General features: G+C 40.9%; 2 protein-coding genes across 3 annotated transcripts in view; one reads left to right on the forward strand and one right to left on the reverse strand.

Annotated features, from left to right (window-relative positions):
- Nucleotides 1-17697, forward strand: part of LOC133027440 (ras-related protein Rab-26) — a 72342-nt gene extending 54645 nt beyond the window's left edge. Inside the window, 4 exon segments of the mRNA XM_061094451.1 lie at nucleotides 10635-10700; nucleotides 11697-11753; nucleotides 12211-12287; nucleotides 17595-17697. Coding sequence (XP_060950434.1) covers nucleotides 10635-10700; nucleotides 11697-11753; nucleotides 12211-12287; nucleotides 17595-17697 — 303 coding nt within the window.
- LOC133027954 (uncharacterized) lies at nucleotides 578-2823 on the reverse strand. 2 transcript variants are annotated; one of them, XM_061095136.1, is made up of 2 exons: nucleotides 1899-2823; nucleotides 578-1117 (listed from the first exon to the last, which is right to left on the reverse strand). In XM_061095136.1, exons 1-2 carry the CDS (start codon nucleotides 2788-2790, stop codon nucleotides 1065-1067), a joined length of 945 nt encoding a protein of 314 aa, XP_060951119.1. In that variant the 5' UTR covers nucleotides 2791-2823; the 3' UTR covers nucleotides 578-1064. The 2 variants fall into 2 exon arrangements, with proteins under 2 accessions (XP_060951119.1, XP_060951118.1); XM_061095135.1 differs by having other exon boundaries at nucleotides 578-1120.
- Nucleotides 17698-18655: the final 958 nt, after the last annotated feature.

Genomic DNA, 18655 nt, shown 5'->3' on the forward strand with positions numbered 1-18655 from the left:
TATCTGCGTGTGTGTGTGTGTGGGTGTCATTTGATGATGTACACACACACCAGCCTGCAGTGATGCTTCCAGCTTCCCGGGCTGCAGATCTCCCTCGGCTCTGCTGGACGCCCAGCTCGTCTCAGAGGACCAGAGCCAGATTCACAGTAACTCCATCCAAACTTCTTTCTTCTTCCTTTTACCTCCCACTCCCATCATTTTACCTGAAGCCATTTTACACAATATATTCTGCTGAAATATTGCAAACTATTTCACTGTATCACTTTTGGGTTATTACACAGTAGATAGCATGTATGTTCTTAATAGAGGAAGGATTTTATCAAAATGATGGATGTAGGTGACACTGTGCATGTAGCACATTTTGTAATGAGCTCTTTATTTTCCATAAATATCCAATGAGGCTGGAATTAACTTGTGCAGTGCCCATTCTAAACCCGCCTGTTGGGAATGGGCTGGGCGCTCTGTCTGTGTTAAAGCTCATCACGTTTTATTGTTTGTGTGTCAGACATTGTGTACAGTCGATTGTGCAGAGAGTCAAATTCTAAAAACTTTGAATTCTTAAAAGCGTTTATTATTATCCAGGTTAATTTTACTTCCGTCATGTACACATGTAACCAATCTGAATGCTTGCACCTCACCTGGGCAATCTGGAGATTTGTGTTGTTGTGAATGCGTCTGAGCAGAGAATCTGCTGCTCCGTTGTTTGTGCGAAAAGCAAACTCCAGAGAAAGTCCAGACCCCATTCTACAGACATCCTCTTGAGTTCATGTCTGAAAACGGCTTGCTATGTGAATGACAGGAAGAACTAAGTCATAATTGCTTGAGAGAGATGAGTCAGCAGATATTTACATCAGAGAAAAAAAACACAATACTGTACTAAACACTTTTGAAATGTCTTTTTGGAACACACATGCACACATCTCAGCACTTTGATTTAAAAAAACAAGACCTCAGATTAGGCCATGGTTTCCCATCCTCACAAATGTACATGCAGCATCTGTGAATTATTTTACAACAGCTTGATAATGAACGGTGTTGGAGGTTTGGGGATGAAGGCTGGAGGTTCAGATTTCTCTGCCAGGGAAGCGTGGAGAGGAACTGGTGTCCAGATGCAGTCCTGCTGGAACAAAGTAAATGCTGTTACTATTGACTGACGGAGAGAAGGAGCTTCACAGAGAGAGTCAATCAGAAGCTGATCAGGGATCTGCAATTAAACCCTCTGCAAACTTTAAAGACTACGTTGTATACATTAGAGATAGATTTTATACAGTTTATGAATACAGATCCTAAATTAATTAGTATTTCAATTATTTATCAGCCCTATAGTGGATTTTGTCCCAACTTGTCAGTAGATTGTTAACTATTATATCCACCATATACTGATATTAGTTAATGGATTCAAAACATTAAATTAAAATTATTTTTCGAGTTTGTGTCAAAACAAAACAATTGGGTTTGCACAAAAAAAATCACCCATAGGTCCAGTCTGAATGTCCGCCCTTTATACCAGATTCCGTCAGCCATGTTTGTGTTTTGATTCAGAGCATAGACTGAAGATGGACAACAATCTTAGCTTTTACTCATAAAATCTCCCATTTTATAACATGATATAACTAATAAAACCCAAACTTAATCAAATTTGGTACATGTCCCATCAACTAACGTGGAGGAGGCAGAATTTATTTATTCTGCAGCCAGCCATGACGTGGCAATCGAGATGCTTTGTTCATAAAGATGGGCGACATTACCACTAGAGGGCAGAACCTTTATACCGAAATCTCCACACTGTTTACGCCCCTGTGGATATCACACATTTTCCATCTTTATATAAGTTAACGACTGTATTGCATTGGGATTTTGAAAGAGGAATACTCTTGGAAGCTGTTAAGAGCACTCACCAGATTTTGTAGTCTGATGTGCTTGTTTATATTCAGGCTTCACTCTTCTGTAAATGTCTTCTGTAGTTTTGGTGGAAACAGGTGCACAGCGATGCGCCGAATGAGCAATCCGCCGCGCCATTTGTCTGGCTGTGAAGGTTTTTTCTGGAACAGCTGGTGGTATTTTCCGCTGAGGGGTCACCGGCGACTCCACCTCACTGAAGACGTCGTCGGACTCGTCTGAATGGGCGACCCGACGTAGACGCACGCTACAGAGTACCTCAAGTGTCACCAGGGGCTGAGGGCTCGCCGGAGATCTGAGGAAGGCTGAGGAGTCCGAGTGGCGCCGACGTGATGGTTTGGCTCCGAGAGGGGGTTTAATTTTCGGGGAGCGGACTTGATTTAGGGAGTTATCTGGTGTAGAGTTTGGGACAGGCCTGGACTTGCAGTCTGGGAGGACGACAGGGAGGGGGATCTGCAGAGACAGCCTGTTGGCACGAGCCTGGGTGGTGGTGAGGCTCGACTTGGGACGCAACCTCCAGCCTAGAGGGTCATTGCCGGTGATGGCGGAGGTCTGTATGGGAGGAGGAGAGGAGCAGGAGGAGGTGGTGGATGAGGAGGAGGAAGATGATGTTGAGCTCAAGATTCTGGTGTGGGGGCAGGAGTAGCGCCTGGTTAAGTTATCAGAGGCTGCAGGAGGTTTGGAAAGAGACGTTCTTCGCTGAGGAGGCTGTGGTTCCTTCTTGTTCTTCCTCACAGTAATAACATGTGGGCTCCCACACTTACTGAGGTCAGCTGACCACCGCCTCTGATGAGAAGTGGGCGTGGCCCTGGAGGTGGAGTCTGAGGGCATAGGGAGCTCTCTGGCCTCCTGGCTGTGCGTTATGACTCGTCCTAGCCTTTGTTTGCCCATGCCGTCTCCATGGCTCACACTTTTACCACTAGACTCTTTTTTATTCATCTGGCAACACTTATCACAGGCTATGCTCACAGTGCCATCAGAGGCAATGGAGCCTTTATTCATCTTGTATGTAGGTAGTTGGTAGTACTTGTCAGGTTTGGTGATTGTAAAATTATAAAATAAAGACCTGTGAAGAGAAACAAGTAGAGAGTGAGCAGGTATATATCGATATATATGCAGCACTGTAGACAAGACCATTAATTTTTCTAGTTCCATGGGGCCCAGAAAGGAAAAAGTCTCCATGTGCCCTGTAGACCTCATTCAGAAAAGGCTCCCCCTGCATTGTGACTCAGCTGTAGGCTCCAAATGAAGTCACTAACGCAAGATGTCACAACCTATATTCTGGGTATTGTGTCCTCATTTGTTGTTGTGGGAGGAAGATGCTTTGTCCATCATTTAATACACACTATATAAAAAGACTCAATACATGCCTGCCGACCCCCTCCCAACCAGGGCGGGTTCTGTTGGACATCTCGTCCTAAAAATGTTTTTTTCTCTCCACCTCTGCAAAGTGTTGTCATCGTGCAAACAGCTGAGAAGGACCTGTTTAACATTAGGTTAACCGTTAATGGTTAGATTAACAATTTGGGATCATGTTTTGTTAAGGCTGTCCAAAATGATTAGAAGTCAATGTTAAGTCTTGATAGGGATCGCTGCAAAAAAACCCTGTGTGTGTGTGTTAATTTATAAAAGAGGAACAAGAAACGCCCATCTCGATTTCTCAAGTTCAGTTTCACTTCTGCAACCAGTGGCTTTTCACAGCAAAACCACATGTTACACAAGTTTTGCCAGTTAATATTTTAATATTAAGGGTAATTTTGACACAAACACCTGATATATAGATACATGAATGCTTAACTACCCAAAGGCAGTCTTTTCCCATTGTATATTTGTCTTATTATTATATTTTATTATATTATCTATTCTGTTTATATTTTCATACTTGTGCTTATATTGCAGGTTTACTTTGGCTGTTAGTTTTGCTAACATTAGCTTCCATTAGCTAATATAATAATGCACATATTAGCATATGAAGTAAGGTTGTCACAGTTACACCTCTGTGTTTAGGAAATTAAGTATAGGGGGAATATTTTTCCCCCTCAAAAATAAAGTCAAAGTTAAATAGTTGTTTTGGATAAACAATATTGTGCATTGTAATTAAATTAGCCTATTTAACGCTTATAAAAAGGTTTCACAGTATAAAGTGTTTTACTTAACTTGGAAATCTGAAACAATTTAATCCCAGTATTTGAAAATCATCATAATATAATATGATATTATTGTATAATAATAGCATATGCCTTCGTGGCCAAGATGTAAAGAGTTCAAAAGTAATGTACCTGTGGTGCTGTGTTGATCTCAGTTCTTTTCCAGTCTGGAGTAATTTCTTACCCTCTCTCTTTGTTAACATCTGTTCTAACCCCACCCAGCTGCCCACCAATGTGACCACGACTTCCTCAAATTAACGCCCAGTCATTTTACAACACGGTTTAGGGTGTTGTGGCAATTTCCACAATAATCCCACTACCAACGAGGAAACGAGACTCAAAACTCTCTTACAGTATTGTCACACTTTAATGCCTAGAGCATGGTGCACACCACAGGGTTTAGTTGTAGTAATGCACCCAGATAGAAGACATTTCAGTTCTTTATACACTGGCTAACCACTCCCATGCTGGAGGGGGTGTGTTAAACAGGAAAGGTTGAGATTGTTTGATCACATGGATACAACAATCTAGCAGGCCAATATGCATTCAGTAGTAAAGGGCTGTGTCTAGAGAAAATCAGGTTACAGTGGCTATGGTAATCAGGCCAATAAACATTCAGTTTCTGCAGGAAAGGCAGGATCAAAGATACATTGTCTAGAGGAAATTATGGTTACAGTGGCTATGGTAATCAAGTCAATACACATTCAAGAGTAAAGGATGCAGCATGATAAAGGTTACATCGTCATTCAATCATGATCAAACAGACGGGAAATACATGCCATTACAAGGGTTATTGAGTTTGTTCATGTTAGTCACATTTCTCAAACAGACCATGACACAACTATTCTTTTTATGTAATAATCCACAACTTTTTCAGTACAAATACATGTTCTTCAAATTTGTGTGAACTGATGAGCAGTCATGATTTATTAAAGGGTCAGTTGACTTCAATCCTAAAAATCTCCAGTGAAAACCGTGCACATGTGGTAAAATAGACATATTTCTTAATTTTTTTTACACACATTTGCCATTTTCAGACAGGGCCTAAGGAGGTTATCCACAAAACTGCATCCAGACTTTCACCGGAGGTTGCCTTTCACACATGAGATTGTCATCAACAAAGACATTTGCTCTTGTCACCAAAAGCTCTCTGGACATTTGTCTGTTTCTATGTTTATGGTTCCTCTTGTTAGAAACCTCATCCCGACACAGCCCGGCTTGCGATGAATCTAGAATGTACGGAGGAGCAGGAGATCTTCCAAACATGTTATGGACTTTATTCTGCGCACGCTGGCCAGAGAAAGTCTGCAGGACTTTACGCTCAATTTGTATGAAAAATACCCCAAAGGATACCTGTAAGAGGACTTAGTGGAGCTGTGCATGGCTCCCTGGGTGTCTGCCCCGAACTTGGTGGCGCTGTGGCCTTCTCCATCAGATTGTGGAGCTGTCCTTGGTCCGTGCGTTCAAAGCCAGGTGGAATTATTTTTAATAAAGCCATGTTTTTAGAATGGAAATTATCCTTTTCATTGTTATTTCAGTTTCTGAATGGACCACTCACTGTATGGGATCTATTTTAGCAGGGAAAGTAGAAAGACTTTAACACCGTATACCCAGGCTTTTAATTATGTATCACATTTAAGTCAGAGTAAGTTAAGACTTAGGGTGAATTAAATAAGGTGAATATGGTTCCATGCTACTTTACCAGACAGGTTGAGCCTCTAATTTCAGGTCTGCTGTAGTGTAAAATGTTCTAAAACCAAATGCTAATATAATGTGGACATTTAGATAAACACAAAAATCATGCCTGCTGCGTGATATTTTTATGACGTCATTATATAGCCTCTCAGCAACCCAAATTCTGACTGACTCCCAGCATCCCTGTTTCTGACAGAATAGTGTGTTAGTGGTTTGCTTATCTATTTTGAGGAGATACTGAGTTTGGGAAGCTGCAGCAATATGAAAATAAGTCTGAGACATGTGGGTGACAAACAATGTCTATAATTGGAAAGATTAACTTTTTCTTTGCAATTTTGTCACATTTTGGAAGTTGCCATCTTCGCTGAGAGCAGGATATACTGCTGAATCACCCTCGTCTGATCCTGCAGTAGCCTCTGTGTAGAGCGGCAAAGTGTCGACCTGAAAGCTGAGCCGAAGCTGTAAATCCAACAGCATGTCAAAAGCTATCACATGTCGACCCAACATGTACACGTGTCCCCCCCCTCCCAGGCTCGGAAAACATGTTTGAACTCTAATGCTCGGCGTTGACAGCAAGGCCTTTGAAGTTTGATCAGCACCGAAGGCGCGTTCCTTCTTTCACTTTCTCCTAATCCACCCACAAACCGCAGAGATCTTTCAAGGCCTGTGTGAGTAATTGGCAGGTTCGCATGTCGTCGAGAGTCGGGGCTGCTAGGTGTGGAGCTCGGTACATTAATCTCTGTGTAATGAAATGATGTAAACCCCCAGAGGGCTGGTGCGGAAAACTGTAAACCCGACGGGGGGGGGGGGGGGTATTAGCTCTCATCTGTGATTTTTGTCTTATGATGCAGATAGAAGGGTGTTGCAGGAGGAAATGTGCATGTGTGTGTATAGACTGTCCCGTTTGTACTGTTGCAAGAAAATTAAGCTAAAGTATTTCGCCAACTCTCGACCAATCACAAGTCACTCTGTGCTGTCAGTCATGATGTTTTACCCCTTTTTTTTTATAGAATCAAATAAATAAAAATCACATTTTTCCAAACCCTAATTTTCACCTATGGTTACTTGGGTTCATGTCCCATCTGCTAACCTGTACTGCAGCCAGCCACCAGGGGGAAATCATGATTTGGCTTCACGTCATCCCTTTGTCACAGTCTATGGTCAGATTAACATGTGCTTCATATACAGAAAGGGACGGTGCCTTCTGAAATCGTTCAGGAGCTTTTACTTCGTTCTAAAGAGGAACATTCTCACTACCTCCTCCACTGTTGCCGTATTTGTTGTGGTCAGAAGCCCTCAACACTGCGCTGCCCTCTAGTGGATGCACTTTACCATGTCGACGTAAATTAATCATCGAGGTACAGTACTGAACCACTGTACAGTACAGTGGTTCAGTTTGTTCCATTTAAAAACTTCAGTAACAGTTACTTGACTTGTTTTCTACAATGTTTGAAAACTCGTGTTTCGAAGTTGCAGGGGATGGAAGGATGAAGTCCAATAGTGCGAAGAAAAATATTCAGAATTCAGGTGAGAATAGAAAGCGCAGGAGGACGATCTCATCAGGTTTTTTTTCTTTCTTTGAAAGATGACTGATTGTTCTCTGAATAGTTGAGCACTGAAAAGCTCACTGGAGATGTTCTGTAAAGCTCCGAGGAAAAGGGAGAGATTTGAAGGCTGATCCCCTTAGGTTTTCCCATGGTGCACTGCAGTTCTCTTGCCAGTTTCTCAAAGAAAATCACTGTCAGAATTTAGATCCGTCCTTCGTAAACCTCCACAATGGCAACAGCTGTGGTCGTGCTTAATGGGACGCCTCAGGAACACCTTGAGGGAATGTCTTTGAATTCGCACCCAAAGTTGAAGTTATTATGCTGGAAAAAGGTCAAGTTCACACAGATTTAGCTTCAACCATAACTGCAGAATTAGTTGATTAGTTGTGACAAATTACAAGGCATCTGTATAATTGGATAAAATGAAGTAATGACATTAAAAAGGTCAACTTTACTGCGACATTATAATGTTCTACAAACTTTGAGCTATTTTTAACTTGACTGATGGGGGCAGGCTCACAACTGAGGCGGGGAAACAAAGGGTTAATTCAGGACTTATTAAGCAGAACAATGTAAATAGTTGAGTTGTCTATTAATAGAAAGGGTGGTACTGCCTTTCAGTGTTGCTGTTGATGATAACAAATGGTATTAGCACGATACCAGTTGGAACGCACACTGGAAATGGGGCTCACATGAAGAGACACAATAAAGCGTCAGAAAACACGTCATATCCAACTCTTGCACCATTATTGTATTTAGTTTGGTTTATGATGAACGTATCTAAAAGTGAAATACATTTGTAGAAATATCAACATCATAAGTAGTAGAAAATGTATGGATAATTGGGATTGATGGACGTTTTTTCATTAAGTGGAAACGTGATGATTGATAATTATGTACAATAACAGATCAGGATATCAAATTACATTACTGGAGGTTAAAGGATTGCATATGCCTTGAATTTAATTAAAACATAATGTGTCCTTCGAAGCTTTCTTGGCATAACAAGGTCAACACTGCATCATATATGTATGTATATACACACACACACACACACACTTGTTTTGTTGACATTTTGGTGAAGGACATCGCTCCTTTCACCTTTGCTCTGATGAAACCTCCATTCCCCTGTTACTGTGAACAATAGAATCTTCTGTTCTCCTTGAACCGCTCTTAACCCTGACTTGCTGTTGCATAAGCTCTCCCATGTCAATACTCCATCTTCTTCCCATTTACATATATGCCTCATACCATCTACCTGTCCTTCAAGATATCCTGTGAACGGAACGTTAAGCCGGCTGGAAAGTTAATACAAATCCCACCGTCCTCTGTGGCTCATTAATTAGTATCATTACCATCCCAAAATTCATTTTAGTGCCAAAATATTGCAACTTCTCAAGGTGTCTGAGGGCAAGACTGGATTTAGATTTAATCACACAGACGTACTGTTAAGTATCTGCTCAGCAAATGTTAAGGGGGCGGTAATTACCATAACTGAAATTATTTCCATAATTACAAACATGAAAGTAGGGCAGCTGCCTGGATATAATGTAAATTATTGTAGCCTTCATTCAAAATCCTACTTAACCATAACACACAGTCCTCATCACAAGACACAAGCACACTGCTCAGCTACATGGACAAACAGGGTTTGGAGCTGAATAAATTAAAAACACCACCCCGATAAAGCACCTTTGTCATATAAAAGATTATTATTAGCCAATGGCCTGTGGACTCCCGCTGGTTGGTCAAGGTATTGCAAGGGATCTGTGAAATACTTGTTCCATCTTGCATTCTATTAAATCCACCATAGTAAGGTCAGTCTTACAATAGAATTGAGTCTAACATTCACTTCTCACCAAAAATGTACTCATTTATTCCTTTGATCTCCGATGTGTTGCAAAACTCGCCCACCTCCAGGTTGTTGTTTTATTTGGCTGGAGTTTGTACGTGTACAAACTTTTGATGGATCTCAGCCGCACTGGAAGTTAGCTTTAAAGCTAATCAGCTAACAGGCTATTTCATTAAATAATGTTGTTTGATGTTGTTGTAACTGTCGAATTTATTATATAAACTTGTTTGGGCAGTTTAACACATTTTGATGCTGGAAAAATGAAATTGAAGTTATATAAACGATGGAGAGTTCATTAGAACATTCATATATATACACACATCAATAGATATTAATAATAATGATATTGATTGACATAATCAATGTGTTATAACCACCAATCTTAAGCAGCAGAGATCCATTTTACCGGTTCAATGTGCAAACATTATTTCTCTCCATTATTCCTGCTCATTTGACAGCCTCTAAATAGAGCTTGCTTCCCTGTTCTATTCCTTTCCATGATGACACCAACACATGAGGGAAACACTGTTGTTGCATATCTGTACTGACAGCATGGCCTTCCCCATGGCTGCTGTGGTGTCTCAGTCCACTGCTACTCCGTGCATTGAACCTATAGGGAGAATTGCAGACATGAAACAAAACTGTGGAAATGAGGCGTTGGTCTCCCAATCCAAGCTGCTGTTATCTGAACTTTAAATTGCTGTCGGTCTACCACAAAGATCAGTCAGGCGTTCATTCATTAATGTTAGGTATTTCTTATAATACTGTTTGTTTAAATGTTTTTCAGTGAATGTTTTCATGAATTATTTGACAGGTTGGCTTTATTTCTGGATAGAGGGAAGACGCGTAATGTCACATCAGTTTTTTCCGTATAAACACAGCCCATCCAGGTACCTTTACCTTTAACCATTGCACCAGGGGAATCAGATGAATTATTATTCTAATTTAATAGTGTGTTTGCTAATATTAAATGATTTGTTCCGTAGACACACAGTAAAGACAGGCCTGCCCGATAATAAGCCAGTCTGCAACCGTTCCGCTCTCTTCTGACATCACTGACCACTGGATAGATTTATTTTTATGTGTACCACACATATGCTATAGTGAACTCACAATGAGATCTATATCTGAAGGGAGTGTGTGTGTGTGTCTGTGTTGGATCCTCCATAAACCCTAAGTGCTTTTTAACCAAGACAGGTAACAGAGAGCCTCGAGAGCACTGGCCTGTAATTGGATGAAGATGGAAGAGTAGAGAAGCAGGAGGATTAAAGAGGGTGAAGATCTGGTGCAGGAGTGCAGGGCAAGATGAACTGCAGCCAATCAGCAATAAATTAATCCTTTGTCTTTCTTCCTCGCTCCCTCTGTGTGGATTCATCCATCTCCTCTGTTGCCTCGCTTTATCCGCAATCTAACCTCCCTCCATCATGCCCATCTCTGCTGTTCTCTCCTTATCCCTCTTCTCCATCCCCCCCTTGGATCCCTCTCTGTGTCCAGGCGTGGTTGACAGAGATCCATGAGTACGCTCAGCAGGACGTGGTCCTCATGCTGCTGGGCAACAAGGTGAGACTTTGCAGCTCCGGGAGAAGGAATGGACAGATGGACTCAGAGGGAGGGATCAGGGAGGGAGGGATTCTGGGAAATCTGGTTGTAAGGACAGATGGACTATATAGTTGGAACTCATCATTTGAATGGTTGAAGAAGCATGTCGGTAGAGAATGAACACAGAGCTCTACAGCTCTGAACTGAAGTATCAAAGTTTAGGTCAAAACTTTATTTATTGTATCAGTGTTTTTTTTTTTTGCTTCCCTCTTACCGCTATCCTCCTATATAAGGTCTATATAATGCTTTAATTTGTTTTCCTTTTTAAATTGAGTTAAATGTCTGTTTTAACAGACATCGAAATCAATATTTTAGAGGCTTATCAAATCCACTACTTCCACCACACCACTAAAATCGTTGATACTTCCAGTTTGCTTCATCTATGTCCCATTTTGTGTATCAGAAAGGCCACACAGAAAACACACTGAGCGTTTTGATGAAATCATATATACACACACACACATTTATTTATGGATATAAGATGTAAGGCAGACAGAAGCCACAGCTGGTAGAACAAGTTGAAAACAAATATTATTCTCCTCTGAAGACCAAAACAGAGCTAAAAGAGAATACATTTTGCCCTTCCACTCATTAAGTAGCCGAAACGTGGCTCCAAATGAATGCTCATGTCTCACCCCTTCTAAGCTTGTATATTAGAGGGAGCAGCTTTAGTAGATTAAAGCAGATATTGTATTTCTAGCTTTATATATAGCTCCTCTCCCTCAAAGTGGACAAAGGAAGTGGTTATTGAAGCTTTAGTGTTTTTATTTTTATGACAAGGCATCTTGGAAAATATCTAATCTGTGAAATAAAATGTTCAAATCCGGGAAGATTTGATAGGGATGTACACGGATGCATCAAACATGGATGACTGAATCCTTCGAATTCCCTTTGTAGCATCGTCCATCTCCCCAGACTCTGTGTGACAGGACTTGTGTGTCTATTGTGTGTCCATAGGCTGACTCCACACACGACAGGGCGGTGAAGCGGGAGGAGGGAGAGAAACTGGCAAAGGTGAGCTTCACGAAACACGAATAAAAAGAAGCTGTTATGAATCTGCCCACGCGGCCACGTGCACCTGAAACTCCCCGCCGTCAGGCAGCTGTTTCTTGATGAGTGTCTGTAATTATGTATTCATGAACACATAATGTTGTTATTGTTCGGAATAAATGATTTGCGGTTGGGCGGGGGGGTAACCTAATTTTCCAGGTTGTTTTGCTCCGATAAGCATGTGAGAGTGTGAATTCAATTATTCTACTTTCATTAGTTACATACTGTGCTCGCTTGGTATTGATCAGCAGAGTCCTCCCACCTCCTCAGGTACTTAAAACCACAGATCCAAACCAAAACTTCAAATCCTGATCCCCAACTTAACCTTATGTTTGTATCTGCGTCACTATTCATCACCCACAGGGAACGACACAATAGAGCAAATTCCATACAATAAAAGATCTTTCTCTCTTTCATGCAGGAGTTTGGAGTGCCCTATATGGAGACGAGCGCCAGATCTGGACTGAATGTGGAGCTGGCCTTCACTGCTGTGGCCAAGTGAGTCACACACACACACACAACAGCCCAGTGTAAAGAGCAAAGGTCCCTGTGCCCTCAGATTGAAAGGAACCTTTACTTTGAACGAGCCAAACGCAGAGGTTGAGTAGTTTTTGTGTGCTGTGCCGTTTCAGTGATAAGAACTAGGACATCTTTTATATAGACTATCCTTCAAGTACCAGAGAAAAACACCATGTTCCAAGTAATATTGGCAGATGCCTGTGAATGCCGGTAATGTGTTGCAGTGATGCTAAGCTTAGATGCAAACTTGTTATTACACTTAGCAGTTCTAACCAAACAGAGAAACTGGTTTATAAGGCACGTTGTTACTGACATGTGCTCAATTCACAAACAGTGGGCATGCATGAACAGTGAGTTTTTGAAAATATAACAGCCACAACAAGGAAACCTAACTTTGTGTCTGCCACCTCAGACACATAAAATAAAAGATGTGATGGTAAATTAAACAGTGAGAGTATGGAGTCCCAGATACTTCCCCCTCTGACCAAAAAATAACAAATCTAATGAAGAAAACAGGTCTATAGACCCCAAACCCAAAAGTTAAAACAATATAAACTGTGCCACGGTGACAAAGCTGTGTTCCACCTTTAAAATCACCCTCCACATAATCACTCATAATGTGCCCCTGATATAGAGAGGAGGAAAAAACAAAAGGGGCACACGTAGCAGAGGGCCTTTGGAATCTCTGTTTCAGTGACTTTATTGCAATTCGGGTGTGGACGAGAGGAAGCAAATGCAGAGGAAGTATTTTTTTTCACTGATTAGTTTCAGTATTTAAACTTGTGCTGATGTATGATATGTCAAAACGTCTTTTGAGGAGTACGGTGCATCACTAATTAGATCAGGAACACTTGGGGCCTCATTTCTAAAAACGGTGAACATACAGGTGCATCTCAATAAATTAGAATATCATGGAAAAGTTCATTTATTTCGATAATTAAATTCAGAAAGTGAAACTCATATATTATATAGATTGATTACATACAGAGTGAAATATTTCATGTGTTTATTTTAGAGCTGTCAAACGATTAAAATATTTAATCGCGATTAATCGCATTTTGTCATAGTTAACTCGCGATTAATCGCAAATTTGTATCTATTCTGAATGTTCCTTCATTTATTATTTTTCCATAATTTTACTTTCGTTTTAATGCTCTTATCAACATGGAAAAGTAGATTGGCTTGCTTTATGCAAATGTTTTATATTATTGAAAAACAACATTGCCAAACAGGGCGGTACAAAATAAAATTATAAAGTGCACATTTCAGGTAAACAAGGACTCAGCCTATAGTGCAGTTAAACCATGGCTTAATATTTTCTTTTTTTCAAGTTTGCTGTGGACATAGCAGTCAGTCCTCTTATTTCAGAAACAATGAACCATAACAGTTAGGTTACCAATAAAAGGTAAGCCTACTACTTCTTTGCTTTCAGCTAGCTACTCAAACAGACAAGCAACAAAATAACAAACAAACAAAATACACAGGCAGGTGTCGGCATAATTTGAAATAAATGAAACACAGAACTTTGTAGGGCTATTTGAGTCCTCCCCTTATTTGTGGAAAATGTGTGAAATAAGAAGTACCCTATTTTTAAATAAATAAAAACATATAGCTGCAGCCTAATAGTGTAACGGACTGGGTTTATGTTTATGTTTGGTTTTGACGTATGCTCAGTAAAACACTGTTGAAGGAGCGCTCTGATGTCTGACGGTCACTGAAGGGGTCTGGGTGGGACATGTGACTGTTTGGACCAATAGGATGGGGGGGTCGGGGATCAATGAGGAAGTGAAGTGTTGATGTCTGCGAGTGACGGAGAAACAGCGAGAGGTGCATATGTTCGTGTAGAGGAAAATACCAGTTACTAAACCACGAAGAAGTTCCGTGTCCTGTGGGACGCTACAATAGCTTTAAAATATATATTTTAGGTGGCGAAATATTAAAACAAAAAGCGAGAGCAGGTCAGACTGGAGGCGAACACAGATACTGAAGCTGCAGCTGCAGCTCTGCTTTAACTCGAGTTAAAAAAATTGACGGCGTTAAAATGGGTTTGCGTTAACGCCGTTAATAACGCGTTAAACTGACAGCCCTAGTTTATTTCTTTTAATTTTGATGATTATGGCTTACAGCTAATGAAAACCCCAAATTCTCTATCTCAGAAAATTAGAATATTACAAAAGACCAATAAAAAACAAGATTTTTAATACCGAAATGTCAGCCTACTGAAAAGTATGTTCATATATATGCACTCAGTACTTGGTCGGGGCTCCTTTTGCATGAATTACTGCATCAATGCGGCGTGGCATGGAGGCGATCATCCTGTGACACTGCTGAGGTGTTATGAAAGCCCAGGTTACTTTGATAGCAGCCTTCAGCTCGTCTGCATTGTCAGGTCTGGTGTCTCTCATATTCCTCTTGACAATACCCCATAGATTCTCTATGGGGTTCAGGTCAGGCGAGTTTGCTGGCCAATAAAGCACAGTGATACCATGGTCATTAAACCAGGTATTGGTACTTTTGGCAGTTTGGCCAGGTGCCAGGTCTTGCTGGAAAGTGAAATCAGCATCTCCATAAACCTTGTCAGCGGAAGGAAGCATGAAGTGCTCTAAAATGTCCTGGTAGACGGCTGCGTTGACTTTGGACTTGATAAAACACAGTGGACCAAAACCAGCAGATGACATGGCTCCCCAAATCATCACCGACTGTGGAAACTTCACACTGGACTTCAAGCAACTTGGATTCTGGGCCTCTCCACTCCTCCTCCAGACTCTGGGACCCTGATTTCCAAATGAAATGGACTTTCATCTGAAAAGAGGACTTTGGAACACTGAGCAACAGTCCAGTCCTTTTTCTCCTTAGCCCAGGTAACACGCTTCTGACATTGTCTCTGGTTCAGGAGTGACTTGTAGCCCATGTCCTGGATACGTCTGTGCGTGGTGGCCCTTGATGCACTGACTCCAGCCTCAGTCCACTCCTTGTGAATCTCCCCCAAATTCTTGAATGGCCATTGCTTCACCATCCTCTCAAGGCTGCGGTTATCCCTGTTGCTTGTGCACCTTATTCTACCACACTTTTTCCATCCACTCAACTTTCTATGAATATGCTTGGATACAGCACTCTGTGAACAGCCAGCGTCTTTAGCAATGACCTTTTGTGGCTTACCCTCCTTGTGGAGGGTGTGAATGACTATCTTCTGGACAACTGTCAAGTCAGCAGTCTTCCCCATGATTGTGTAGCCTACCGAACCAGCCTTAGAGACCATTTAAAGGCTCAGGAAACCTTTGCAGGTGTTTTGAGTTAATAAGCTGATGAGAGTGGGACATCGTGAGTCTACAATATTGAACTTTTTCACAATATTCTAATTTTCTGAGATACTGAATTTGGGGTTTTCATTAGCTGTAAGCCATAATCATCAACATTAAAAGAAATAAACCCTTGAAATATTTAAATCTGTGTGTAATGAATCTATATATTATGAGTTTCACTTTCTGAATTTAATTATCTAAATAAACAAACTTTTCCATGATATTCTAATTTATTGAGATGCACCTTATAGTGAATGCCCACACATTTTTCAGATATGTTCATTATAAAAGCGTGCATAAGCCCACGTGAGAGGAATGTTCCCTTAACAAATCAAAATCCACCTGGAGACTTGCATATGTGGATTCTTCCCCATTCACGCCCACATTTAACTGTAAATGGTTAAAAGAAGTTAGTCAGTCATCATTCGCATTCATCACGCACAAGTATTTGTTTACAGCAATCAGACTAATGACTTCACACCTTAACAAATTGATCACAACAATTAGTGGTGTCATAACCTCCGCCTCTCTTTTTTTTTTAAACCTACTAAAGAGGCGTTACATTTTAAATACTACTCTGTTTCAGTGAACAAGGACTGTTATAAACTAATTTATGAGCAGAAGGAAAAACATTCAGCGCTAATGTCTTAAAAACAAAGTATCAGTGTGGTAATATGAGAGCAGGAAGATATAATATATCATTTTTGAGATGATGTCGAGGCATTTGTTCCCTGCAGCCATGGTATGATAGAAAATGTCAAAGTCCAACATCCAGGTAACAGAAACACAAACTACAAAACTCCAGGAATCTTATTTGTCTCAATAATAATCCTAATAACGGATATTAAAAGTGAGTACCATCTTACTCAAACATGTAGTGTTGGACAGTTTGTGTGGGAGCTGCATCACATTTGTATCCTTGTTGCGTTAACAGGCTTGTTGGGTGTTGCCAAGAAAAGCATTCAGTCGAGCACAGAACAACATGCCGATACAAAATGTAACGACTTTGGGAAAAACAAGTCACTTTTTACAATATTTCAGAGTAAGAACAAACAAAACATTCCAAGACAACCAAAAAAAACACATTAGCAAAATTTGCATAGGCAAAAGCAAGAGAAAAAGTAGAAGCCTTCACAATAAATCAAGTATCTATGGGTTTTTAAAGCTGCCTTGAATCAGTTCCCTTGCCAGTAGTGGAGTTTGCCTGTCTGTTTTTTGTTCCCCAGTGAGTGACAAGATGTTAGAAACAATAAATACAAAACAACGTTCATGTCTACTCAAGCGCCAACTCCTGAACATTCAATGTACTGGAAAAGGTTAAAGCGTTAGCATCTAGACAAAATAAAGAAGTGGCAATGAACCCGTTCAGCCGTGTCATGTTTCCATCACTGCCGACCGGATCCGATTAAAAACCTGTGTCTGCCGAGTATCCATTCCCATTGCAGATAAAAGACAGACAAAAGACAGATGTTAGTGGGGTTCTAACCAGTGGAAAAGGTGCTTTATACTGCAGCCAGCCAACAGCGGGCGATCAAGACGGCTTGGCTTCACATTTGTGCTGCTATTGTGTCATCCATCTTCATACAAGGCCTACGGTTCATATTCTTTATGGCAGCATGTCTTGTCAGATGGCAAACATTTGATCTGTGGCAGTTCAGTGGAAGATGGCGCTCTTCTTCCTCCACGACAATCTGTGACTCGCCTCAACGTGCCGCCAACTCGCCAGTGACTTGGCTGAGAGACCTGGGCCATTGACAGCAGGAGGAGATGAGGGGAGGAATCAATATAAAAAATGATTTGGTCACATTTCTAAATGTAAAAGAAAAGGGCCTCTGCTAATAATCCCACATACAGTAAAGTAATTAGGTTTTACAATTGGAAAGGTGTTAAAAGCTGTGTTGATTTCATTCTAAATTGTTTTGTAAGTTGCCAAAGCTCTTTGTCAGCAGTGCTAACCTTAAATTATCACCTGTTTGTGTCTCAGAGAACTGAAGCACAGGACCATGAAGGAGCCTGACCAGCCAAAGTTTCAGCTTCAGGAGTACGTCGACAAGGAAATGAGGACGGTTGGCTGCTGCCGCTCGTAGACCACATGCCATCTGTGTGTGTGTGTGTGTGTGTGTGTGTGTGTGTGTGTATGAGGGGGGGGGGACGTGTGTGTTCTGTTAAGAGTATGTAATGAATCTAAGTTTGTGTGTCTGGGAATAATCATGGATTCTCAGTGTTTGTAATACTTACTTTTGTGGTGATACTGCCAATACGCTCCCTCTCCCCACCCACCTTTCCTCTGCAACTGTGAATGTAATATAAATTCCTATCTACATGCATGTTTATACACACGCGCAACCTTGTACTTCTATCTTAGTAAGGACACTTATTATTGTAATGCAGTCCCTAATCCTAACATCCCCTTGTGCCCTTTCCCCTCATTTGCCCAATCAAAACACTACATTCTTATCTCAACCTAACCGTAACCACTTGGACCCAATGCGTACTCCTAATAACCTTGGTGGGAAACAAATACAATACTTGTCAATCAATAAGGACACAGGATGCCGCACCTCCTTAAGCCCTATGAGAAATTGTGAATTTGTGAATATGGGCTATACAAAGAAAAAAAATCATTGAACCTCAAGGTCAGAAGTTTAGATCCCTCATTTGGACTAACTACTGAAATATCTCCCTGAGGTCATAATGCCTTCCCCAACTGTCCTAAACCTAACCACTGGTTCAAGAAGCCGTCTGGAAACTGGGGGGGTCTAGGCTCTAAAAAGCCTCCACAAAGATATCAGTACAAGTATGCAGACACACACACCTGTTAAATCCATACTGTGCCATTTTCAATAAGCGTGACAATGTACATATTTCAAATGTAATTTTACTTTTGTGTGCCGACATGTTTGTAGTTTGTAAACGCCCGTCTTGTTGAAACTCAAGTATATGGACACAGACATGTTAAATATTGAATCAATCTTAATGTAATAGAAATAGATCGGATGAACATGTTTTTACGGATACAGTTCTGCTCCTGATGTTAAACAGTCA

This window comes from Limanda limanda, chromosome 21 (assembly GCF_963576545.1).
Source record: "Limanda limanda chromosome 21, fLimLim1.1, whole genome shotgun sequence".
NCBI lineage: Eukaryota > Metazoa > Chordata > Actinopteri > Pleuronectiformes > Pleuronectidae > Limanda > Limanda limanda.

Bases quoted from the DNA above. Each gene is read 5' to 3' on its own strand.
- LOC133027954 (XM_061095135.1), bottom strand. From the start codon at position 2,790: ATGGGCAAACAAAGGCTAGGACGAGTCATAACGCACAGCCAGGAGGCC. The intron at 1,121-1,898 runs GTGAGTGCTCTT...ACTTTGTTCCAG, and splicing joins ACATCAGACTACAAAATCTG to CAGGACTGCATCTGGACACC.